Below are 26,478 nucleotides of genomic sequence, written 5' to 3' on the forward strand. Positions count from 1 at the left end.
GTTGCATCTTTAAATGTAACTCTCTAATATTAAATGCCTGTATTTGTACTCCAACCTGGCAACAAAGGTTAAATCCCTATCCCTGGAAACACAGATGGCTTAAAGAAAGGTCAAGGAAGATCTGCAAATATGTCATAATTTTCATAAATAATAAAAGGCTCTTCTAACATAAAAATGTATGTTTAAAAAACATAACAATTTATGAATAGTAACTGGTTTGTTTTAAGGGCCTTTCATTGATAACAAAAGACCAATAGCTTTTTCTAATGTTCAAATAATATAAATAAACCTTTCATTATTTTTTATTATCATTATCATTATCATCTTCGTCATCATCATCATCACCATAATCACCATCATAATTATTATTATTGTTATTATTGTTATAATTATAAAATAAACACTCAAATGCACAATCTGAAAGTCAATTTATTTTAGATCACAACAAATATTTTGTGCACACAACAAACCCATGACAAGCCCCAACAAGTTGTTCCCATCTCAGAACAAAGTTACTACAGCAACTTCATCTTCCCCTAAAAATCACATCTAGGTTCTGCTTATAAACCCAAATACTCAGAGCTCCAATCGAACTATTTTGCAATTGTTTCTGGAATTCTGTGAAATAAAGCAGCTCATCATGTTTTCACCCGGCAGGATGTCACTGGAAGCAGACAGAAGCTTTGATAGGTGTCTGGCCAGTGATAGGTTTACATAGTTATCTGACTCTGACTTGTGCATTGAGCTCTGCACAGTATCTACAGTACAGTATCGGTATAGGTGGGAAGATCCACCTCACTCAAAGTCTACACTTGTACACTGACAACACAGCAGTGCTGTCTGGTCATGCAATACGATAATGCTTTACAATACTACCTCTAATGAGTTTGATAATGTGCGTTACTGAGATATAAAATGAAAGGCAATAACTCACAGTTATATCTCTGAATATGCCTTTGAGGATTGCATTATGCAGGCAAATGAGATAAAAGTATTCAAAATAATGCCAAGTGTGATGATGTAGCATAACTAACTGTAGAGGCTCTTTATACCGAGGCAAACAGTTGTGGAGGCTCGTGATACTGATGTGTTGGTTCAGTAGTAGAGAGGCTTGGGCATTCACCTTGTTCTCTGTTCTCGGTACTGAATCCTGGGAATGCTGTGCAAAATGTGGAGGAGTTCTGGTGCATCATGGGGGAGGCCGCTTTCTGTCCAGCTGCTTCCTGGCTTGGTGTGTGTGTGTGTGTGTGTGTGTGTGTGTGTGTGTGTGTGTGTGTGTGTGTGTGTGTGTGTGTGTGTGTGTGTGTGTGTGTGTGTGTTTGTTCTGGCGGAAGAGAGTGAAAGAGTGAGAGTGTGCATGTCATATTTGCTTTGTTGCCAGAGAAAATACAGTGTTTGGCTAAACTATATCCTTTTTGCTTCATCCCATGAAAGAGTCCATGTTTCCATGAAGTCCATGCAACTATCACAGCCTGACCTCAGCAACCTTGGCAAAGAAGTACAAAGGCAAAACATGACCAACAGCTTTAGGGCAGATGGATTCCAGACATTACAGAGTAAATCAAAAACAATTGCATTACCTGAAGGCTTGAAGGCAGTCAGTTCAACTACCTGAGCCCAAAAGAAAAAAATAAACAAAACAAAACACATTTCCCATTATTTAAAAGAATTACTGAATATTCAATAGTCTTTTTATTGAAGCCTTGTAATACATGAAGGACTAGCAAGTACTGTTGAGGAAATCATGATACTGGAGGGGACCCACCTGGTTTCCAGAGGTTGGTTTGAGAGAAAAACTGACAAAGCTGTTCTTTCTGAAACTCTCTGTAAAAAAACACCAATCAACGTTAGATAGCCTTTCATTATATACGTAGGAATTGATTCTTACCCATTTATTAACATTTTGCCAAAGAGCACCCAGCAGACTCTGGAATAATGGAAGAAATTATGTTCCACCTACTCCTTATTACTATTAACATTACAGAGACAGGGAGCAAGCAGTCACGGCTATGTTCAGACTGCAGGCAAACCAGATTTGTTTCTTAAATCAGATCTTTTGAGACAGACTGACCGCGCTCTTATGTGCAAGTGATCAGGTTGGATTTGTGCGTCCAGACATCACCAACCAATCTGCATGGGTTGCTGTGGTAACGTTGACAATTTATTTGGGCATCTATACCGATCTGTTGTTCTCCATGTAGTCATGTCGACACCCCTCCACAGTGCACTCAAAGACTACAGAAGCAATTAATCAACCACGTGAGTTTGACGTCGTTGTTGTGTGCCATGTTGCGAGTGATGCAAAAGACACTTCAAAACCCGATTTGAGCAACCAGAGCCTCCGGACAGAGACGTTTCTGTAGAAATCTGATTGGAATCGCATTTCACACCACCTCCAAGTGTTTTTGCAAATTGGATTTAATGTGTTTTTTTTTTGCTGTCCAGACTTTGAAAAATCAATGTGGATACCATCTGTATATTACAAAAAACAGATTTGGGCTGGCAGTCTGAACGAGAGTGTGCAATTTATAGTAGATTTTCCCCAAAGCAGCTGTGCACCCAAAAGTGCAGAATGGACATTGCAATAAAGATATAAATATAGACTTCTCAAATGCCAAACTCAAGCCCATGGGCCTTCCCCACAGGCTGTAATGAAACTGTCTTTGCACCCACCGTTCCTGAAGACCAGTGAGCTGGAGGTGGTGCTGGTGATGGGGCTGGAGATCTCACTGCTCTCCAGGCTGGACGGGGTGGGCATGCTCTGGGCCCAGAAGGCTGCGGGAGTTCTCTGGGATGGTAGGAAGCCAATGGGCTGAGAACAGTTCTTCAGGAAAAGGGCACACAAAATGAACTGTATTAACTTATGCTGAAACGTGTTTATTATAATACAGCTTTGTAGAAAAGCCATACAAAGCTGTACATTTATTATTATCAGTTTCTTTCAGCAAAAGTTGCATGTCACATACAGCACACTGCTTGATGCCTCACAGTACAGACACTGTCAAGGTCATTAGTACATCTATTGCATCCGAAAGCTGTCATACGTAAATCACAGCAGTGACATTTCTGTTGGTGACAACCTCAACACAGGTCAGCACAGTGCTCACCGTGAAGGACAGTGCTTTCCTCTTCTCCTGAATCCTCTTTATGGCATTGCGTACCTGGACCAATGCATCACACAAAGGGCTGGTTAATAGGAACTAAATATTAATATTAATATGTCAAGTCTTTACTGATATGTATGCTTGTTTAAATACATTACAGATTAGTCTGGGTTCCTTGAGTAATTGAATTGGTGACATACCTCACTGTTGTATACAGCATACACCAAGAATATATACAAGCCCTGTGTGGAGGGGATAGATAATGGTAAAGGTTCACATAAACATGTTTCACAGTGGTTACGAGTACAAAGAGAAGTAGCCCTCAGACTGAATGGGCCCATTGGGATTCAGGCACCAATATTCCCACAGGCTAATCATATAAGGGTTATTTCTTTAAGATTTTCTGAAGACATAAATTCTCTCTCTCTCTCTCTCTCTCTCTCCTCTCCTCTCCTCTCCTCTCCTCTCCTGAGACCACATACTGTAAATCTGAAATAATGAGCAGTTGGCTACAGGGCAATCAAAGGCCAGTTCCTCCTGATTAGTTAAAGCAACACTCGATGGGATCTTCTGAGCACTGATAACTGTGTGTGTGAGTGTGTGTGTGTGTGTGTGTGTGTGTGTGTGTGTGTGTGTTTGTGTGTGTGTGTGTGTGTGTGTGTGTGTGTGTGCATTCATGTGTGTCCGTGTTTTTGAAAGAGAAATGGCCAAGGGACAAGGGATTCTTATGAAATGAATGGTTTAGAGGGTCAAAGGAAAAGTTCTCTCCTTTCAAAAGCTTTCCTGATCCTTTACTCTAATTGTTTCGCTTTTCCCTTCTCTCCCCCACACTTGTGCAGGTCTTAGTACCCAGTGCTTTTCCACAGAAACACACCTACAGATGCATATAATCAAAGTTAGTTTTCTGATTATTGAATCATTTTTATATATATTATTATACAAAATCAGTTGTCTCCACATTGTTCCCCATCTATGGCATTGATGCATACAATATTTTAAATGAAGTTGAAAGGTTTAATGTGTTAAAAGTTAAGTAAAATAAATGGAAATGTAATGGAAATAAAAATCCCAATATTTTACAACATATCCTAGGAACACAATGCACCAAAGAATGGTGATCATACTGACTCGCGACCACACCTTCCCACCCCAGTACACATGCACAGAAACAGAACATAACACTTTACTGTAGACAACTTTGCCTCACCTGAAAGGCATTGAGTATGATGAAAATGTAAGCCACCACCACAGACGTGTGCACCAGGACTCCACAGAGCCAGGTAAGGCCCAACACGGGCAGCAAAATCAGGACAGGACGAGTCGCAGCCCTAGCCAACAACCACCAGGGGTCAGGTTAGTGAGGACTATTACACAGCAAACCACAGTCACAGACATTCACAAAACATGGCACTGGAGACTCACCAGGTGAGGTCGAATGTGTGGAGTTTGGAAGCTGTGCTTGGAGAGAGCATCTTTGCTCTTCGTTGAGCGCTGGATACAGTCACCATGACAACACGGCAAAGCACAACAGTGTTCACCTATGACACAAAGAGAAACATAAACATAAAATACTTTTGCAAATATATTCAAGAAAAATGAGAGATGCTAAATGCTAAATAGACACACACGTACACACAAAAGCACATACCGCCAGAACTGAGAGAACAGGTCCCACAAAGGCCCATATAATGTCAGACTCTATGTTGAGCCAACAGTGGTTATCTGCTTTGTACTTGTTGAGGGAAATTGTCAAGGTCACAGTGACAATCACAACAGGTAGACCTGAAAGTACAAATTGAATTTGTAATAGATTTAATTAGTATTTTACATGGGAAAATAATAACCATCACTGGAAAATTGGGACCAAAAAAAGGTTATATTTTGACGTTAACAAAAATGTTTCTCTATATTGTGTATGAGTATGATAAAATATAACTACAAGACTATATGTTAAAAATTACAAATTAGTCAGACGCTTTGTTATATTTAAGTTCTCTCAATAAGTCTAAAATATTCTTGCAATTCCTTCCACACAGTGCCTCAATGCATGACATAGAAATGCTTACCCCAGCCTAGTGCATAATAGAAGCGCATGCGTCTCTCCTCGCTGATATTGACTGACACGACTTTACTCCACAGCAATAGCCCTTCCACCAGCATCCAGCTGAATGAAGCCATGAAGAAGAGATGTAGCAGAGCTGTCACCAACATGCACGCCTCCTAGTGGACACAGAGCAGAATGCATGAGAAAACAAAATAGCTCATAATCTCATTACAAGCGCTGTTAAAGCAATGCTATTGAACAATTTGCTACTTTCTGATGTATGTTTAGCAACTAGCTTTGGCATGATCTTCAAATTCATTATGATGGTATGTGGTCATGTGAAGGACAGCCAAACACACCTGTGTTTCCCACTAGCCATCCAGGCTATGCACTATGTAGTTCTGTGGTGCGGGATGGAACGCACCGTGAAAATGAAAGGAAAGCCTTCATGGCATGACTTGGTGACAACATGGTATGCCAGCAACATTGCCGAAAGAGGCCAGTTAGCATGTTACCAAGCTTTCATCAGTGCCAACTGGGCTGTTGGTGCTATTTTCAGCAATTAGTTTTAGACCAGAATTTCAGAATGCTGCTTTAAGCATCATTTCACCCCTCTGTTATTGAGTTTTTATACTGTACATTCTGTTCTACCTCAGTTAAGTCACCATATGGCAAGAGTTATAGCCATGAATGTGGAATTTGATTTATATTATAAAACAAAACATAATTGTGACACTATAGTATATGTGCATTTCAGAATAATGGCTTTTTCCTAAATAAAAGACATGCAAGACCTACATGGTTTGTAGAGGCCCAGTCACTAAACATCAGAAGGAGCTGAGCCACAGCCAAAGCCACAATCAAGTTCTTGTGGACTGTTGTGCGGTCTGATTTCGGCACTCTGAACGAGGGAACAGAGAAATGAGTCAGTGCTTAAAGTATCATGAACTCTAATGAGGGGGAGTAATCTGATTCATTCAATTCCATTTTATTCATATGACGTTGCCTCAAGGCCCTTTACTGAGCCCAAGGCATGAACCACCCTAAGCAAGTAAATAGGTGACAGTGATAGAAACTCACTTTCAGTAGAAAGAAACCTTAAACAGACACCAGGTTTTAAAAGGTGGTATCAGCTTGCAGTTGGGACAGAAGAAAAATACAAAGAGAACTTCTATACTGTAAAGTACTGGTGAGTATTATTTGACCAGATGAATTGACATAATCTGAGATATTAAAAACTATTAAGTACATTGTAGATTGCAATTACTTTTCCACACACATACACACCCAACTGCAGTGAAGAGGATGAGCGTGAGAATGAGGCCACACAGGGATATCCCACATCCAATGAACGTCAGCATCTGCAGTGCCTTCTCATCCTCTGGGCTTCTCTGTAATGCACAGAGTAACACAAAAGGACGTGTCAAGTCGTCTCGAACGATAATACTCAAGGAGATCAGTGGTGATTTAGTGTCTGATGTCTCAAGTATGCACAAAATTCACCTCAACTTCATAGATCTGCAGAAGCAAAGCAAAGTTGGTGGTGTGATTGCAGGAGCAGGTGGTGGAGTCCTCCTGGGCGGAGAGGACTTCACAGCCATAAGAGGACCAACTTCCTCCATCCTCTGGCCTGAGAAGGTGGTCAACCAACAATATCTTCAGCATTTGACCAGTGAGCAAACAACCGCAATGTTCAAGTTTTTTTTTTTTTAGATCATACTCACATGAGGTTAAAATCCCAAAATGCACACATGGGTTCGTAAAGAAAGCCTATGGGATTCTGTAAAACAAAACGTGCAGTATTCAGTTTCAGTGCAGGAAAGTTTAAATTTGAAGCTCTAAGACTGGTAAGTTATATAAGAGCCAAAGTATAGGACCATAAAACATATGAACATACAACAACAATGATATCAGAGATGAAAAATAAACATCTTCTTGCCTGTGTTATATGTTGCAGTTGGAAGTGTACAGGCATACTGATTGGCTGCCCATCCCCAAGAACTGTGCTGGAGATGACTGCTGACCCTAATACGGTGCCCAGGTACCTGTAAAAATGAAGCAGGGGTACTGCTGACTTTTAGACTTGCTCTTGATCATTAAAATTGTGACAAGCATTAAAATCATCCAAGTGCAATTCCCACAAGTCCTTAATAGAGCATAATACAAGCATGCCGGTGAGGCTTACCTCTGTGTTCCATCGCTGACATCGGGAGACATGGTGATGTTCTCCTCTGTGTTTAAGAGCTGGTGGAGAGAACCATACCAGGTGTTCAGCAACGTGACCTCCCTGAACCCTGCAAACAAGGGAATATGGAGAAAAGGAATGGTTTAATATAGCACCACATATGATGGTAAATAATACACACCTAAAAAAAAACATTTTGGAATGTGAAACAGAATTTGACTTTTATTTCTTGTCCAGCCAAACATCAAGTAATTGTTTTCATGACGCTGGTGTAGCTAGATTTCTTGTAGCTCTGTACTCTAGACAACTTGTGTTGGTTGTACCATTGCTATGGAGTTCTTCCATTTGCTGAGATGACAAGGAGATGCAGTCCAGGCCTGTGTTATTTTCTGAGTGTGGACCACAAAAGTTTGAACTCGCAGAGGCTTCTCCCAGATTCCTTTTCTGGACCTGCAGCCCTAAAAGAGTCACATATGTTTTTTTTAATAATTACAAAATCTTCAAAAATGTGTTTACATTTAGGTAAAACTTTTTGTACAGATGTCAAGGCAGTGAACAATCTGACTTACTGATGTTGTCGCTCTGGATTTGAACGCTATCTCTATCAGCTATCAGCAAGGAGTTGAGGTTGGTCACCATGCGGTCTATGCTCCGGACCACAGACATTGGCCCACTAGCAACCTGAAGCACAATGATTGGAAAAAACAATCAAACAAAGATACCAAACCTTTTATAGAATATCCCATTAAGGGGTTTTACCATGGCACTTAGATAAAACTTAATTTAAAAAAATTGATTATTCACAATGTCAGATTATAGAAACAAATTGTCAGATCATTCAAAGACCTGCGATTAATTTAGAAAACAACAGAACTTAATCAGGAGTGTAAGTGTATTTATGTCTTTGATCAAGTAGAATGTGTAACATTGCGATAAAGACAACCCATAGATATGCTATAAATCACCTACAATCATATACAGACGTACAGAGATAACTATCAATAACTCAACTAAAGCTATTATCTTCATTGCCTTCAAGTATTGTGATTCTTTAGACTACTAGCCTACCATAAAAGGTTTACCTCTTTGACCACATTCCACATGCGGGCATTGTCGGAGCTAACGATGTTGTCCGCCACCGTGAGGAAATGTTGACTCAGGAGCTCGACTGCTGGTTGGCTCTTGTTAGCAAGGGTGGACACTTCAGCTGCACGAGACAGGATCTGCACGAGCGACAGCACATCGGTGGGTTCGAGGGGCTCCCGCGTTTCACTCAGAGCTTGCCGCGACACATTCAGGAGGTGAGACGCCTGTACCCAGGTAATCCCTGCTAAAGGCTCATCCATAACCTGCGTAGCAAATGTATTTCGAGACCGTGAACATCAAGCTGGCTTTACCATAGAAATGTACTTTGTATTTCCAGAATCCACAACTTATTCACTAGTTTTAACAGACTTATGTGGATTTCGCTTTTTTATTAGACCTATACACACGAAACCAACACCATTTGAAAACAAATCTGCCTGACTGACATTTTCGCAACACTATGAATTACAATCCCTTTTTTTTGGAGAATTACAAAGGAAATGTTATTTAGATTTGTACATGGATTGAGACTGATAATTCAGGTAGTTTACTACCACATATCCATTAATGATGGTACAGCAGTAGCCTACCATGGTGGAGGGAAGTCTACCTGTGAATCCCCAGAGTCCTGCATCAGGTGGCTCATGAAAGGACTTGGATGAGAGCTCTGGGCTTCTTTCAGCTCTTTCATGATTAGATAACGCTCTGTCAGAAAGAACAGAATAAATTCATTCTGCAAATGAAGTACATGCGAAGTAAAACTGTTTGCTTGTTCATGTTTGTATGGGAGGCACATGTATATTATTGTGAGTGTAAATGTGCATCATGTTTGTCTGTGTGTGTGTGTGTTTGTGTGTGTGTGTGTGTGTGTGTGTGTGTGTGTGTTTGTGTGGGTTTGGTCTCTGGTCTCACTTTTGCTGGTTCTACAGATAAACGGTAGTTCCTTGGAGCAGGGCTGTTTGCTGTAAATGTGTGAGGTCCAGCCCTCCAGGACATCACACTCGTCTCTCGCCCTCTGCCTCAGTATACCTGTGGGGAGGAAGAAGTTATCCTCACTCATGCTGTTGAGCAAATCATGTTTAACATTAAAACTGTCAATTTCAACTGAGACACAATTTTATGTATGAAGAACGGAGACATGACTGTCCCTTGTCCAGTATATTCACATTCAAAGAACTGCTTCTCATAATATGCTTTTGATTGTGTACAGGATTCCCTAAAGTCCCTCAAATTGATGCTGAATGAATCTAAGACTAAATTCATGATTTTCTCCAATGGTAGAAATAATGTCCCCCCCACCCATAGGATATGCACCCGTTCTGGGACTAATATTGAGCAAGTTCCTTGCTATAAATACCTAGGTATCTGGCTAGATGATAGGCTGTCATTTAAATCACATGTTCTTGACCTAGCTAAGAAGGTTAAAATTAAACTGGGCACTCTTAATAAGATCTTGTTTTACTTTTGAAAACCGAATTGAAATAGTGCAATCAACAATTTTGTCAGTTCTTGACTATGGTGACATTGTTTACATGTATGCTGCACCCTCTACTTTAAAACTCCTGGACTCTGTTTACCATAGTGCTATTTGCTTTGTTACAGGAGACGCTTTCAGGACCCACCACTGTAACTTATACAAGAATGTTGGTTGGTCCCCTCTAGCAGACAGGAGGGAAAAACACTGTCTTTTATTTGTTTATAAAGCCTTAGTAGGAAAACTGCCTAATTATCTCATGTCACTTTTTTTTAAATCCATCTGTCATAACACACGGTCACAGAGCCTCATCTCCCTTGAAATCCCCCTTACAAAACTAATATAGGTAAAATAGCTTTTAAGTTCTTTGCTTCCCATAAATGGAACACTGTTCAAGTGGAGTTGAAACTAACCAAGTATTTGTCTGTGAACCCATTTAAGAGCCTTTTAGATGCTAATGATGTGCCTCAATGCTGTTGTTTTAAATGATTCTCTGATTTAATTTTTTTACTTTATGTTATTTTTTTTATACTTAATTTCTGAGTTGTTTAATGTGTTTTGTTTATTTATTTTGTCTGTTTTGTTTTGCTCTGTGCTCAGTCAATTCTCCCTGAATAAATTATGATGATGATGATGATATAGCCACAACTGCTAAACATATTGTTGATTTCATTGAATTATTCATAGTAAGGGGTTTGTGAGTAGTTATAAAGTCCTTTAACAGAAGGTTAAGCTCACAACAGCCTGTCAAATGTGTTGTTAGCTGTGTATGCCTTTTAATATCAATCCCTAAGGGTAGCCATATTTCATTAATAGCCCTGTACGAAGATAAAATGTGCTCTTTTATACTAATAATAAGAGTTTCATTTCATTCTCAGACACCCTATGACTTCAGGAAATCCCCAGGAATATGTTCCCATGGTCCATTTGCCTGCTTCTTGACCCTGGTCTGTTCAGGATCATCTGTCACTATCGCAGACGACATCTGTATGGCTAGTGTGCTGGTTAACTGTCGTCTTTTAGTGTGGGGTCATCCAGAATGATGCAGGGCCCTAACAAGTGGAAGCTGGTGACAAAGGCAGTTGAGGCAACAATGACATGTTACATGTCAACAGGCAGCATTAGCTTTGATTGAATTCGGTCCCTTTTCATCTAATTAAATCAATCCAACATTCAAATTGGTGTAATGTAGATTTATCTCATTCATCTTTGTGACTACATCTGTCGCAAATTCTTGGTTCTATTCACTTTCGAGACTACTACTAAACTGGAAATGTTATTTCATACAATAAAATGGAAATCCCTATGCATGTAGTATGCAAGTATACCTTGAAAACATGTTTTACAGTAACTGATATATACACACAATATAGGCTAAATCACTGTCTTATTCCAAATGAACAATAACCTTACCATGAGTGTTCAATACTCTTTTTAATTGTAAGTGGAAAAATCAGGCAAGTGGCTGTCCTACCTGGGCAGTATATGTTGGCAGGTACTTCCTTTACATCTGGGTGAAGGGTCAGATTCTGACTATTCCAGCTGAAAAGGGCATCCTGATTTTCCAGAGGCCAGCACGCCTTCAGCGTCTGAATCTGATCCTCCTCCAAAACCACATCCCACACATTCAAATCCGTGATATTTCCCACAAACGGCTCAGTAAAGTCACCACCAAAGGAATCCTGGTCCTGTCCCACAATGAATATCCCCTCTCCGTGGATTTCTCGAGTTGGATCTGTCTCAGTCCCAGTGTCTCTCATCTCCCCGTCAACGTATATCACCCAGAGTGCATCGCTGTTCCTCCAGCTGACACACACCTGGTGCCATTCTCCGTCATTGGGGAAGGAGGCCTTATAAGGGCAGTGGTGGCCATGAACAATGAGGGCCAGGAGGACCTGCCCATCTGCACCGTCCGCTCGTCCCCGGAGCTGAAACTCGTTGATGAAGACGGAGGCGGCGTAGGAGAAAATGGTGGACACCTGGTTGTGCCGCAGGTCCCACTGGATGCGCACGCACACACTCACGGCCTGCAGGGGTGGGAAGCGTGTGCCTAGGCGAGCGTGCCCCTCCGTGGACTCCAGAGAAAAGGACAAGGTGCGTAGGACCTGGTCTGCAAAGAACAGTGAAACAGCTATGAAATCAAGTCTTACATTGATGACGTTTAGATATGATTTGGCCTGATGCGGATCACTCTGCTTCAATAGTAATTTAAACATGCTTTGTGAAGTGCTGAAGAGTTACTTTTAGCACAGTAGTTTTCCACACTATTACCAAAGTGAGCCACCCAACAATGCTTTTCTTTAGTTATCAAAAATATTTCATAAGGGATGATAATAAGTTAATTACTAGAATGCTTACACTGTTTGGAGACAGCCACTGACTCTCTGATGAGCGGTTGGTTAGGGTCTATAACCCAAATGGGCTCTTGGAGCCGGGACTCTCTGAGCAGCAGGAGGGCCCCCTCCTCATCCTCCGGCGTCTCCTTTACAGTCAGCACACTGAACTGAGTCCTGCAGAAGCGTCTGGCCCACTGGAAGCTCAAAGAAGCATTGATCAGCTGGAACACTTTATCTTCAGTCATATGAACCAGTGCAGAATCTATGCTCCTGAATTCTGTTTGGAAGAGAAGATTTGGAGGAGGAATGAGATTTTTTGGCAAGTGTACAGTGCATTCAAACCCAACGCATTCCTGACAGTATCAAATAGTCTTGAAGCTTGACGAAATTCCCCCATTGGGACTTGCCAGGATTCTTTATTTCTTCCGTGGTACACTACTTTGTATTTAGCAACCTGGCAAGTCGTGAAGCGGCTGTTGTAGCCTGACAGCCAGCCATTAACGGCTCACACACACAGCCGAAACAGAGGAGCAGCTCCAGGACTCACCCTCAGACTCCTGCCCCCCTCTCTCTGGCTGGGGCTGGGTGGGCTCATTCTCACTCACCACCTGTGGAGCGCAACAAAACAAAAAAGACATAGCGTGGAAAAGTAAATAATTTTTTTTTTGACACACTCTTAAAAAAAAAGTGTGGTTACACCAAATAACTAAGTCATTCAAAGCTATTTTACAGGCATTAAATCATATGCACAAATTCATTTGCAGGCAGATTTATATGTATTATTTACCACTGCATTGGCCAGAAGAATGATAAACAACATTCCCGTCATCTTTGCATAGCTTGTTCTTGAGTGTGCTTCTCAGTGAGAAGAGATCACTGTTTCAATAACGACAAAGAAAAGAATGATGCTCCTTTGCACATTGGGGAAAAATAGTTAGAAAACATGGAATGTTCTGAGATTTTTAAACACCAATGCTTTGCTATTATGATGTATGATTTTCAGGAAACTCACACAACAAAATAAATAAACAGAGCCAAGGTCCATAAAAAATACACAAGTAAAGAATTAACTTACATGGAAAATAGCCACACGTTTGGAAAAATCGCAATGATGCTCAGAAGACCCTCTGTATGTACATATGTATGTGTGTGTTTGTGTGTGTAAATGTGTGATTGTGTTTGTATAGCATGTGTGTTTTGTGTGTGATGAATGTGTGCTGAGTGCCATCTAATGTAAATGCTGCCCTATTGGTGCATGTTTGCAAGTGGGATGAAGGTCCCCTTGTTCTCTTTGGTCTAGTCCCAGAGCCAGTCCTCCTCAGTCAAACATCACGCCAAGATTCATAGTAGTCACAGTGAGAGCACATACGCATCCAGAATCTTCTTCAGCTTTCCTGCACATCCGAGGCTGTGTGTAGGTCAGCTTAGTCCGTTCCTTGTGCTCGTTCCTCTCTCTCTCTCCTCTCTGTGAGGTTCTGATGCTGGGGAGGAGGTGAAAGCAGACCCTCCCTTTGTTCAAGCCCTCCGACAGCCTTTGGTGGTGCTGTACCAGGGTTTTGTCATGCAAATGGGCCTGATTTCTGCAAAGAAACCTCTTGCGCAAGCACTGTCAACCTTGGCGTGGAGAGTTAATCAAGAACAGCAGGCGGCCATAGGAAGAGCACTGGCCAGATAGAATATATGCTTTTTGGCACGGAGTGTCTTTTGGGTTCTGTAATTTCCCTGTGGAGGATCAAGAAATGCAACAAAATGAATAATCAAGATTATGACCCACCATTCAGCTGTTTTACCAACAGTCAGATTTGGCAAATATGGGGCATTCTGTAAACATGTCAACTGAAAATACAGTAAATTAAAGATAAGCAAAAGCATATATATTTTTTCATGATGCCCTTTGAAACAAAGAAAGAAGCCAGGAACGTTTCAAATAATGCAAAGAGAAAAACATATATAAGAAAGAGAAGGACAGAAAGAAAAGGGAGACAAAAAAAGAAAGAAAAGGGGTCTGGAAGGAAACGCTCCTTAGTCTACATTTCCCTTGTGTTCAGGGAGAATTAGACCTCAGTGCGCCCATTAAACACACGTGTGCAAGTGCGTAAAGAGCACTTCAAAATTAAGTGACATCACTAATACCCAAAGTAAACCACTGTGTAAGACAAAACCCTCCATTAGTATTCTCCAGCCACAGGATCCCACAGTACAGCAAACGTTTATAAACCAACCAGTTTACCAACATTTTAGTGTTGAAGTAAAACGGGGAAAAAAATGTAATGTTAACGCAAAAATAGTGCCATTCTTTCTGAAAGAACTAAATTCAACAGACAAAACTATTATTTAATACTGAAATGCTATTAATATTTACTCCATTACAAAAGTATCAGCCCAGAAAAACGTACCTATATCTTTTAAACACCAGAACCAATTTTGCAAAGACAATAACATCTCTGAACACCCTAAACAGCCTACCCCCGTTAGACATCTGTACCTATACAGAAATCCCCCGCAAAAAAAAGAATGTATGACTTCCCTGGGCTTCAACAATAGCCCACACACCACTGTGACCACATACTAACCTAATGAATGTCTGGCGAATGCCCTAACCTTGCTCTTCCGTTGGCTCCTGGTGCGGCTCAGGACAAAAGGACAGGGAAGTATGTGCTGAGTGGAGAGCTGGGGGATCATGACAGAGTTTTACAGAGTTTTACAGAGTGGTGCTGTTAAATGTAAAGACAGATGTGACTGCGTGGGTACTGTTTCATTTCAATATAGACAGCCTTTCATTAAATAAACAGGGAGGTGATAAGCAGGAGGGTGGGGTGGAGGGGGGGGGGGGGGTGGTAATTGTTCAAGTGTTCAATAGAAAAAAAAGACAAGGTGAAAGTACAGGTGAGGATACAGAAAAATACTACGATTAAAATAGTTAAGATCATTTTAATAAGACCTTCTTCACACATACAGTACACCAACTAAACTTTATTTATCTAATATGTATTGCCCTTACAGAGTCTTGCTGTGTGTCAAAGTGTAGAGACTGCTCCGAGTGAGGCTGGTGGGATATATACCCAGGGGAAAGTTTGGTGGTAAAGCCGGGGAGAAGGTTCAGCATCTGACTCAGTTGGTTCTCCAACATGTCAGCTACTGAGCAATGAATCACCGACTTGTAAAACACAGTGCTGTTCAACACAAATGAGGCCCATTAGGTCTTATTGGGAAGAGGAGAATATGAGGCATTTTCCCAGGGAACCCTCAGCAACAGACAGCTACTACAGGGATAAAGGGTTTGGGTTAAGAAAGTACCTTTTAAACACTGAAGCCGTTGTTGAAAAAGTGGGTCCATCAATCACAAGCACTACCAAGACTTTGAACCAGATTCACACAGCCTGTGCTGATTCAACTGTTCTGCCCTGTATTGTTTTTTCTGGTATATGACATTACATATACATACATACACACACATTCATCCATCCATCCATACATACATATATACACACAAAAATGTATTTTTGAATTATTTATTTAAATAGATGGATGGATTATTTAGACATTATGAAACTTTATTTATTTGCCTCACACAACTTGTATCACATTGCATTACATAGTTATTTTAGAGTATACATCTTTTGTTAGTCTCTCGTTATAATTTTGCTCAAGTATTTCCAACATGATTTCAATTATATACGAATGAAAACTGTATGAGCAATCAGCCTATCAGCATTTGGAGGGACTGTGAAGACCTAATGGTCCCTTAGAAAATCATGTGAAAGCAAAATAAAGTGGGCACCAATATAGTCCTCAAGACTGCAAAGTCACACACACACCCACACTCACACTCGCACTCACACTCACACTCACACTCACACTCACACTCACACTCACACTCACACTCACACTCACTCACTCACTCACCAACCAAGCCATTCAAGCCATCCAAACAAAAAAGACAGTGCCAAAGATACAGTCTTCCGAGTTTCTTTTCGAGTTTACAAACACTTCTCTGTTCTTGTGCCCAGTACAAACAATGTCCTTTCAGCACGTTCAACAGCAGACAGCATTTCAAAGCCAAGAAATCGCCATGTGTTTCTGCCTGATATATCACAAATTTCAGGTATATCACAAAATAATTAAATAGTCTTAAAGTCATGGTAAATCTAGCTTTCTTTATTTACACTCCTGATGCCATCTGGAGCCTCTTTCTGGTAAACTATCCCTTTTTGTACTTCAAATGTGTTGTCATGCAAGAGGCAGCCAACAGGTCCTTTTAATCAACACTGGGCCTTCATGTGTCCAAAAGGACAAAAGAAATCAGGCATCCATTTTACTTTCCCCAACATAACACTTAAATTCATTGACCGGCCCTTCTTCCCCCTGCTTCACTGTAGCATTTGCCGCCATTGCTTCTCTATGCATTGCCATGGTTACCCAAGGTTTCTAAGGATGGCATGGTAACGTCAAACAGAATCCAAGCCCACATCAGGAGAGACAAAGGGCCCATGACCTACATGTGGGGAGAGGATGGGTTGTTTCCCAGAAGTGCGGACTGCACTGCACCATACACTCTGGGATGCTGAATCCCCAAAGTCATTGTTTTGGATAGACTTTTTCACCCCTTATGCTGGGAAGCTGAATAGACCAACTTGTTGATCTTCCAGGTCTATTCAGTCTTACACATGATGTTCCAGAATATCACTAGGAATTATATGGTAAGTCCCCTGCAGGGAGTTCCACCATGGAAGTTTTCCTGAAGAAAGTGTGAACATAATGGTGTACAAAACTACAGACGCAAATGTGTTATAGACAAAACATTTTAAAGTACTTCAGTTGGGATTTTAAAGCAATGTATTGAAAGGATAAAGGATAAGGAGGATCAAATTAAATACTACCTAATAATGACAGCACAGCAGTATAACTTTCAACAAGGAACTCTATAGGTAAAAAAATATATAAAATGAAAATTTAACCAAATATTTTACCAAAACCGAGTCAATTTTTTCATATGTACTCAAGAAGACTTTGTTGTGGCCTCAAGCCTTTGCAGTTATGACTACAGCCATCTAGCTGGTTAATGTTTTTAGCATTTGAGGCAGCTAACAGTGTTTTGCCATAGCTAAAGTGTGTCTTAACTAGCTAGCAAAGGACGGAGGCCAGCACCCGTTTAAACCTTTTTGCTAGCATGCCCCCTTCCCAAGTCTGAGGGTATGGGTAGAATCCAGTGTGTGGCTCTATTTCTCACAACACTGGTTAAAATTGCAGAGCACAGACAGCATAAACAGCACAGATATCACAGCCCAATTTATTGTTGGGACAAGCACACACCATGACCATGTCTGCACTGGAATTGTCCAGGCTTTGGCTGGCATGGCCTTGCAGGTCAAGGTGGTCTGAATCAGAATGAATAAAGTGTGCAGCTCATTTCAGACCACCAAAATAGCTGCCATCTTAATACTCAGGGTTTTCATGTTAAACAAACCCTTCTCTAAATAATTGCTCTTCCAACTGAGGGCTTCTCAATGCTAGACTGTGGCAGCTAGAATATTGTGCAGGTAACACGTATAGGTCCCGTCGAATTTAGCAAATTGCTCCTCATGGTCCACTAACTGTCCATTCTGTGTGTGCATGCAAAAAAGCATCTACCAGTGTCCGTGCACAGTTCTGGCCCTGCCAATGGGATCAGGCTGAGCCATTCACTATTCCAGCCAATCAACACGTTGCATTAGGAGCATTGAGGGGTGTAATTGAATTGGCTGTTTAGCTCAAATATCAGTGACCTTTTGCCAGAATTACAGGCCCAACCTTTAATCAGATTAATGACTTGCAGCTGCTTTCATTAGCCTCTATTGCGAGACCTTAACAAAAGTCCCCTCTGAAACTTCCAACGTGTCACAGCAGGATCCAGTGTGTGTTTAATATGGATTATTTTGTTCTGGACAAGCATGTAGCCCAAAAGCAGGGTTATGAGTTCTGAAATATAATACAGTTTTTTAATGTCCGTTGTGAATTACATGTTCCGATGCACTATTGACATATTTAACTTGATGTAATTCATGTTATAGCGGTGCGTACTATGACCAGTAAGAGAAATGACCAGAAGTAAAAGAATGAGAAAGAATGAACTTAAATAATAACATATTTACTATTCCAGAAAAGTTATTATTAATTTGTATTATTACGTTTCTGGCAACAATTGACTCAAACGTTTGTTGTATATCTTATTCTGAGTGAAAATTTGAGGAATTGTTGTTTGTGGATGTAGCGGCTGTACACTTATAGGGTGTGAAGTAGTACCTCTGAGTTACATTCTGCGGTTTTGAGTTTTGAGAATGAGTATGAATTATATATCAGATATATTTTTGTGATAAATTTGAGCATTTTGTGAAATTTACACATACACACAACCAACAATATGAACTCCATTATTTAACTATACTTAGCATTTATTTACAAAGTTTTGACAAATATGCATGTATTTATAAAATATAGGACTAGTAGTTGAAGGTAAGAATATGTTTTACAAATAGTATATTATAGAATAGTAAATGTGGAGTAAATGTTACACATAGGCGTACAAGTATTGACATCTATAACAGTGATGTGGGACTACAAGTAAACCATGCTTCATGTGGATTGGTGAAGTGAAAGTAAATGATATTGCCAACCACGAAGCAGTAAAAAAAGCAGAAGAAGAAGAAGAAGAAGAAGAAGAAGAAGAAGAAGACGGAGAAAACACCATATGACCACCTGCCTTTTTGCAGGGATAGTCATAATGAATCATAGCTAGTTCATTTGAACTGAACGCATGGGTATGCATATTCATAACTGCAGTTTTCCAGGTGGTGGGATCAATAATGAACAAGATGTGTTGCTCTTGGGGAAAATGGTGGAATGTTCCCCCTCCTTAACAAACATTCCTCTCCGGACAGTCAATCAGGGGCATGTTTGTCCGCTCTAATCTGGACCCAGCAGGCACGCTTTATGGTCTGCTCCCTCCGCCATCATCCACACCCTTAGCAGGTCATCATGTAACCATGGTGATGGTCTTTCAGAACAGCGCCATAAATGTGGGGGTGTCAGGCCGAAGACAAAGAGGAGGGAAGGAGCCAGTCTGGACCAATCACATCAAGGGAGAAAGCATCAGGTGTGCCTCAGTGCCTTCTAAGTGAAACCACATCACATGACAGATTTGTCCTCCATGACCTCCTGGATATAATTATGACATGATGAAGTCAGTGAAATCCATGAACATTTGTAAAGGCACATTTACCACAGTCTACTCATAAATATTTTTGATGAAGAGAACTGACTATGTATTTATAGATGTGATTATGAGGAACAATCTAAGATGAATCATTCTTGATTTGGAATACATCATGACATGAGGACAAGTGTGATGCATATTTGTTACGTATTTGTCCCCTATATTTGTTTCTAAGACTAGGTATTCTAGTTCCCCAGACCAAGCAACACATTACCTCTCCCCTAGGCCCAGCTAAGCCGACTCCAACTCCAACACAGATGTAAGAACCTTTTGGTGCACGCAAAGCTCTATGTCATGAACACCAAACAAATACATTCCCTGTCACAAAGTCTGTTCCCTTGGCAGTGGTCCACTTCTTGCTCATGAGCTGGTGGATGTTGTAACACTGTCTCCACCTGGTGGAGGTCTGTCTTATTATGTGGGTGGTCATCTGAAAGTCACTTTTCCTTCATGTTTAAGGCTTTGTTACAATGAAGAAAAAACACTTTGGCAACTGGAGCAAACATATTTGAAGTAAAGGAAAAGAACAAGATAGACATGAAAAGAATAAAAAGGAGGGCACACTGTATACGATGACAGTGTACTTTTTCTGTACTCACAGTAAATGTACTCATAGCATCTTTACTATTTAGTATATTTTGAGATGACAAAAAGGGTCATCCTCAATGTACTTACTAAGAGCTTATACAGAAGCCCTTATAACCTGAAATTAGACTGAAAAACACAGAGACACTGTTTATCTGATATATTATATTATATTTATCTGTTATAAGATATATTTCAAGAGGTATTACTCAGAAATGTCTCAGTTTGACACTTTTACGTACTCATTACATTCTCTTCTTTAATGTTACACGAGGCACCCTTACGCTTCAGGACCTGTGGGCACTTCCCAGGTGGAAACTTTTGCACGAACAGCCTCCTAATGTCTCCTTTCAGTGCTTTCTGTTTCCATTGCAGTGCAGGAACTATGTAGCCTGGATACCAGACCGAATTTAGCCCCGCCCACACATTTTTTGGTTGGGAAGTTCGGTCTGGCATTACTCCATTGAGGAGAAATTATCTGCGGCTCGATATCGGCCGTACCAATCAAATTGTTAAGGCGGGCTTTATACGATGATGGACAGATGATCAACAGTAACGTAACCAACCACGTCACCAACACACGAGTTGAATTCGTTTTCAACAAACATGGCTGCCGCTGGAGAGCTGAAATGTATAGATTCGAGTCCATTTAGACATTGACAGTGCATTCATTTTGAAAGAGGAACAGAGAAACGCGATTAAGGCATTTGTCAATCGAAAAGATGTTTTTGCCTTCCTTCCTACGGGATCCGGTAAAAGTGTAATGTATCAGCTGCCCCTGGTCACATACTACGTTGTTCTGATTGGTTGTAGGTAACCAATTGAGCGAAGAGGCATTTTTTCTCCTGGTTCGGTTGAAACACGCCCCATAATCACAGCCCAATGGAGTGATATCAGACTCATATTCTGACTAGAATTATGAGTATGACATCGTCAGGCTAGGAACTATGACCTACAAGTGACTAGGGTTAACATTTTTTCAAGTGACAAGGCCTAACATTTTGCTTACTATTTTGCTATTATTGAGCGCAATAAATTCAGACAAAAAAAGGATACATATAAGGACATGTAGGGCCTAATCACTGTTCCCCTGGAGAGAGTGGTCTTTAGGACATGTAGGGCATGCCAACATGGACCTGGTCATTGTTCCCCTGGAGAGAGTGGTCTTTAGGACATGTAGGGCCTGATCACTGTTCCCCTGGAGAGAGTGGTCTTTAGGACATGTAGGGCATGCCAACATGGACCTGGTCATTGTTCCCCTGGAGAGAGTGGTCTTTAGGACATGTAGGGCATGACATCATGGACCTGTGTATAGTGGGAGGCTGCTACTACAGACAAGAGGGTTGTACACATCACCTCAAACAGCAAGAGATGCGCTTTCATCTGCAGGAAAGTGGCTGCATGCCAAAGATGCATTGGTCTGTTTAGACAATGGAGTATGCTAGAAGGAGTATGCTATATCACCAGGAAGGCAAGATAGACCAACGGAAGCACTCTGAAGGTCCCCACTTGAGAGAGGGCAGGTAGTCGTGAGGCCCAACAAGGACAGGTCTACTGGTTGTGGGTTTGTCCCTCATGCATTGCCACACAGCAGACATGCTCTTAATGGACTTCCACTTCTGACACCTGCTGAGGGGAGAGAGCGGGAGAGAGCCCATTTCCTGGTCCTACTCTTTTGGATACTTGATACTCCAATTCTTATAGCAGTTAGGTACAGGAGACGTAATCTTTGATGGACGTGTTCACCTCAGGAAACTCTTCTGAGCCTCTAGCCCTGACTTTGTCTTTTGTCACAGCAACATACAGTGGAGCAAATAGGTTGATGATATTCTTGTGTTTGCCAGTGTTCTTCTTCATCCCCCAGACCCAAAAAATGGAACTGTGGTTACATTATTACATTTTGTCAACTTCAGATAAAGAAAAGTATCATTATAGAACATCAGCATGAAACAAAGAGTTTCAAAAATTGTTATTTAGTGGAAAATGACCAACTTAAAAATGAGATAATTTGGCTTAGGAACCTGAAGAATCAAATGCAAACGGAGCAGTTTTAAATGAGGTCTTCAATAATACGAATCTTTTTGTTGCCCACAAGAGGTTGCTGTTGGCCATGTTTGAGAGGTCAACCCTCACTGCAACGTGTGAATGCATGCTGTTGAGTGTAGATTGATGAAGGATTCTGCAACATAATTTTTTTTTTTTAAAGTGAAGCGGTCTGAACACTTGAGTGAATGCACTATATGCTTCCCAGATATCTTAACAGAAGTGCAGTTTAAGAGGGGTTGTCTTCAGTGCTGAAAGGAGAAGTAGGATTTGGAGGAAGGGTCCTATTTGCCTGGGGCTCCTGTCCTAAAGGTGTTGTTTGAGAAAGTGATTTTTATGCTGTTTATGAGACAAGTATATTCATACAGTTTAATTGAAGAATACTCACCCAGAAGACCCAACATTGGTGAAGCTTGGTTTCCAAGGTCTCATCATTTTGTCTTCTAACTTCTCAGGCTCAGGTTGTCATGGAGATACAAGAACCTGCAGTTGACAGGCGTAAGCAAGAACATCAACAGGCCATTTATTATAATGACAGTGGAGCTGACAACATTGCATGTTGCATTGTCTGATCTTTTGAAATATTCTGTTTTTTTTTCTCTTTTCTTACCATGCCTGTCAGTGACAAAAAGCTTCAGCAAATGAATGTCATCAATCATCACACTGACAAAGTGATTTAACATGATATAACACAGTCTTAAAGCTGGTGTCAGCTATTTTCATTCAGAGTACTTTTTGTTCTACTTTACAAAATTCTCCACACCTGTTGAGAGCTATTATTAGTCAGTATGTCCTCTGAGGACTGAACTGTGATAGCTGTGACGCTGGAAAAACAGTCATGCAACCAATCAGAGGAGACATACAACCAATAAGTTCAACGACTTACCTGTAAGTGTAGGGCATGGCAGTATGTGATATAGATGAGGAGCTCTAGGGAGGACACTGAGGGGAGGGATATACTTGTTTGGCTGATGACAAAGTCACCAAGACTCTGCTTGTAATATGCAGTACACATGCCACTTTAGAGAGAAGAGAGAAAAGCCATTGTATTGTCATTGTATTTGCATACAACAGAGCGCTGCCCCTGTTGGTGCCATGAGGGACAACATATAACACAACAATAGTACAAATAGCAAAACAAAAAGATTAAAGGTTCAACAAAGTGCGGTGGTGTAGAGTACAAGTACTCCCTCAGACTCCCTCAGACTATGTCTCTGCATACCTCCCTCTGTGGCCGTGTACCACCACTGGACAATGCATAGGGAATATGAACCTCACCAACCACCGCTGAGGTGCTGTCTTAGTGTGTCATTTTCAGTATATTCATGTTATTCATAGTCAAATGTTGAAAATGGAAACCTGCTTTGAGAACTGAATACTGAGCAAGTAAAGAGCAAGAGTGAATGTTTGACTCGATGTTTGACTTTTTTTTGTCGAGACGAGTGAGGACTACACCTATGGTCTATTTTAGCGTTCCCGTGAAATAAATGCATTGGCCATAACAGCTCATGAAATATCACACGTGTTTAAGATGTTGTCTTTGTAGAGGCAAAGTGTTTTGTCATCAAATACAGAATTGTTTTCTGTCAGAAAGAGTAAATGTGTCCTGCTGAAGTAACTTTAACGTTGAATGAAATTAAAAAGTAATCTGTAATGAGTACATTCTGACAGAAGTCATATGTTAAGGATATGCTCAGGACTACATCACCAGGCTCACAAACCTTTTTTGTAGAGTAATACAATACCTTACATCTAACCTTATATTGCATATGTTATGGTTGGAATTGTGAATCAGAGAGGGAAATTTTGCCCAGACAAGGAATAATGTAGCCTAATTCAAGGTAATACTCAATTTCTGTGGAATCATTCAGACTTACCAATGAAAAGGTTTTAAAGAATCCAAAAATAAATGCCTGCTAGAGAAGAAAGACAGGAAACAAAACAAGACAGCAAAAAAAAAAAAAACCTCTTTTGAATTGCTTTTGCCGCACTAAATGCTTCTGTTTAAGGCCGATCATTCGTCATGCCATGCAAATTCAGGTGAGAACATAATACACTTTTATTGAGCCTTTGATGGCTATAAATGCTGATCAATCTCCATTAAGAGAAACAGGAGCCAGCCTGTGCATTTCCTGTGTTCTTCGCGTGGCTCTTTTGTGGGGAGGAATATCATCGCTATGTCGTGGCATCTAGTTACAAAGTATGTGTGTCTTGGGGAGGGTGGGGTGGATTTTTTTCTCTCTGTCTTGGAATGCGCGGCAATGCCGAGTCACCCCTGCAGCGGCCGGCCCCACAGAGGACCCCCGGCGTCCACCACCATGCGCGCTGAACTGAAGGTGACACCGGAGACGGAGAAACGCTCTGGAGGTGGCGCAGGGGGCAAAGACGCAAGAGTTGTTTTATTGCTCGGACGGCGCGGGGTGGAGGGGTGGATGGGGGTGGTGGTGGAGGTGGGGGGGAACCACACAAATGGTAGTGGGGTTAAGAGGTTAGGAACATAATTCGGAAATGTGCAGATAAATCAGGAGCGTCCAGGGCCGCGGTGGAGGAGGGCGGACACAGGCCTGCCTGCTGCAGCCACCTGATGTTTCCTCTCCAAACACGAGCGCAGCCTCGACCCACCCCCGGAGCTGCCCCCCTGACCCTAAGGACTTCAACAGGCTGTGGCACTTCTTCTGAGGCCAGGGCAACAGGGGGACATTCACACCTTGTTAAGTTTTACAGCTTGTGCATTTGTCGGGACCCCAATACTCTATTGCCCCCCTCTTTGATGTAACTGGCACATTACAGGGAAAGTCAGTACTGCTAGTGTTCTGTCCTGTGTCAAATGAGAGGAGCGTGTAAATGAGCAAGATTTAAGGTCTACAAAACAATACCTGTTGCAACGTATTTATTACACGGCTACGACAGCTATGTGTTATTCCCCCTGTCCTTTTTTATAATGTGTTCTGGAAAAGTTGTGGATGAAAAATATACCTCTCTCATCAAAGTCTTTCGATTGTTGTTGCAACAAACTGTACCTTGGCTTCAGTGCATTCTCTATGTAGGTCAACCTCAGTTGATAGTTCTGAAACCATGAATCATCTCATCTTCATGTGTTGCTTGACATTTAAGTTGGTGATGAAAAATAACTTGAGAGCAGAATAAGCACATGTCTTGTGTGGGACATGATGTCAGTCTTGGCTTGCATGGATTGCTTCACTTTTGTTCCAGAATTCTTTCCCTTTTACCTGTACATGAGAGGCTTTAGTAAATTGCATGAAGGAATGCAAAGTCAAGTGATTAAAGGAGAAGAAAGCAGGTGATATTTCAGGGGTAAGGGGTACTTAGTATGTGAAGCCTGACTGTTGAAAAAGGGAGAGGGAGGGAGAGGGAGGGAGGGAGCGAGAAAGAGAGAGTGCATTATTTGCCTTGCCCACAGGTAAATGTCTGAGTGACTATAAGTCACCTTGAGAAATGTACCTTTACATTTTGCAATTGAATCATGTCCTTTAAACACATCCTAATGTAATGTAGTACATACTTTGCGAAATACCTCTGTTGCAAATCAATAGCCCTCTGAAGTGCAGTGGCTTTAGCTAGGAGAAGGCAATCCTTTGAGATGGAGCACAGAGAGGGTCTGAGGTGTTCTTAGTGAAGCGACCAGATCAGGTTTCCACCACTGTCAGGCCCTGGAACAGTGGTAGAGGAGAGAAAAAAAGTATTCCTCCCGTCCAAGAGAAAAAAAGTCACTATAATTTAGGTAATTGTTTTTTCTTTTCTTGTTGCATGGAAGGGACCGGTTGGGGTGTATGGGGGGGTTGGGGGCAGAGGCATACCTGAAACAGTGTTGTACCACCTTTCAGTGTGAAAGGCCCCTCTTGTGGAGGTCTGAATGCAGGATTAAGTCTTTTGAGCATACCTACTTTGTAGCACCTGAATGTGAAAGAAAGGCAGCCATTGTCAGGGCATGGCTCTCCCCCAGGGTCCTCCCAGTACCTAGGCCCCCTTTTAGCCCTCCCCTGCGCTCCCCAGCCCACCAAAGCCCACCTCGGACCATCTCAGCCCAGCACTGGCAATTAGCCATCCGGATCAAACTCACCGGTCGGGACTAATTGTTTCTAACAGGGCTTTGTATGAGGACATGCTGTTTCCCATTCAGGTCAGTCCCTATGGCCCCTTGTGTGTGTCAGATAGGGGAGGGCATCGTTTCCACCCGGGAGATAAGCCAGTTTTCTTTCTTTCTCTTTTTTTTGTGTAATAGCTGCCCCCCCCCCAACAAAAAAAACTAGACTTCATTTTCACCTTCCTTTCACGCTTCAGGTGCGCTTGTGTATTGAAGTAGGCAGAATGTGCGGTGGGTGGGAAGGGAGACAGATACAGTACCACA

General features: G+C 41.4%; 1 protein-coding gene across 1 annotated transcript; it reads right to left on the bottom strand.

Moving 5' to 3' along the window:
• Positions 1-411: 411 nt before the first annotated feature.
• On the bottom strand, positions 412-14,820 carry adgrd2 (adhesion G protein-coupled receptor D2). Its single transcript, XM_031570700.2, has 26 exons — positions 13,305-14,820; positions 13,017-13,105; positions 12,777-12,837; positions 12,252-12,506; positions 11,368-12,003; positions 9,332-9,448; positions 9,030-9,124; positions 8,416-8,682; positions 7,903-8,014; positions 7,657-7,791; positions 7,334-7,442; positions 7,088-7,193; positions 6,873-6,928; positions 6,652-6,778; positions 6,436-6,539; positions 5,947-6,049; positions 5,171-5,324; positions 4,753-4,886; positions 4,527-4,642; positions 4,312-4,432; positions 3,305-3,346; positions 3,108-3,161; positions 2,674-2,824; positions 1,766-1,824; positions 1,581-1,611; positions 412-1,486 (listed from the first exon to the last, which is right to left on the bottom strand). The coding sequence occupies exons 2-26, from the start codon at positions 13,056-13,058 to the stop codon at positions 1,479-1,481; spliced, it is 3,195 nt and encodes a 1,064-aa protein (XP_031426560.1). The 5' UTR covers positions 13,059-13,105; positions 13,305-14,820; the 3' UTR covers positions 412-1,478.
• Between the last annotated feature and the right edge of the window lie 11,658 nt (positions 14,821-26,478).

The sequence above is a fragment of the Clupea harengus genome, chromosome 7 (genome assembly GCF_900700415.2).
Source record: "Clupea harengus chromosome 7, Ch_v2.0.2, whole genome shotgun sequence".
Classification (NCBI taxonomy): domain Eukaryota; kingdom Metazoa; phylum Chordata; class Actinopteri; order Clupeiformes; family Clupeidae; genus Clupea; species Clupea harengus.

What these genes read in the sequence shown, in the direction of transcription:
- adgrd2 (XM_031570700.2), bottom strand. Translation starts at nt 13,058, where the DNA reads ATGACGGGAATGTTGTTTATCATTCTTCTGGCCAATGCAGTG. An exon ending in GGAAAGCACTGTCCTTCACG is followed by an intron (nt 2,825 to 3,107) that starts GTGAGCACTGTG and finishes CTTTTCCTGAAG; the next exon opens with AACTGTTCTCAGCCCATTGG. An exon ending in CTCACTGGTCTTCAGGAACG is followed by an intron (nt 1,825 to 2,673) that starts GTGGGTGCAAAG and finishes GTTTTTTTACAG; the next exon opens with AGAGTTTCAGAAAGAACAGC.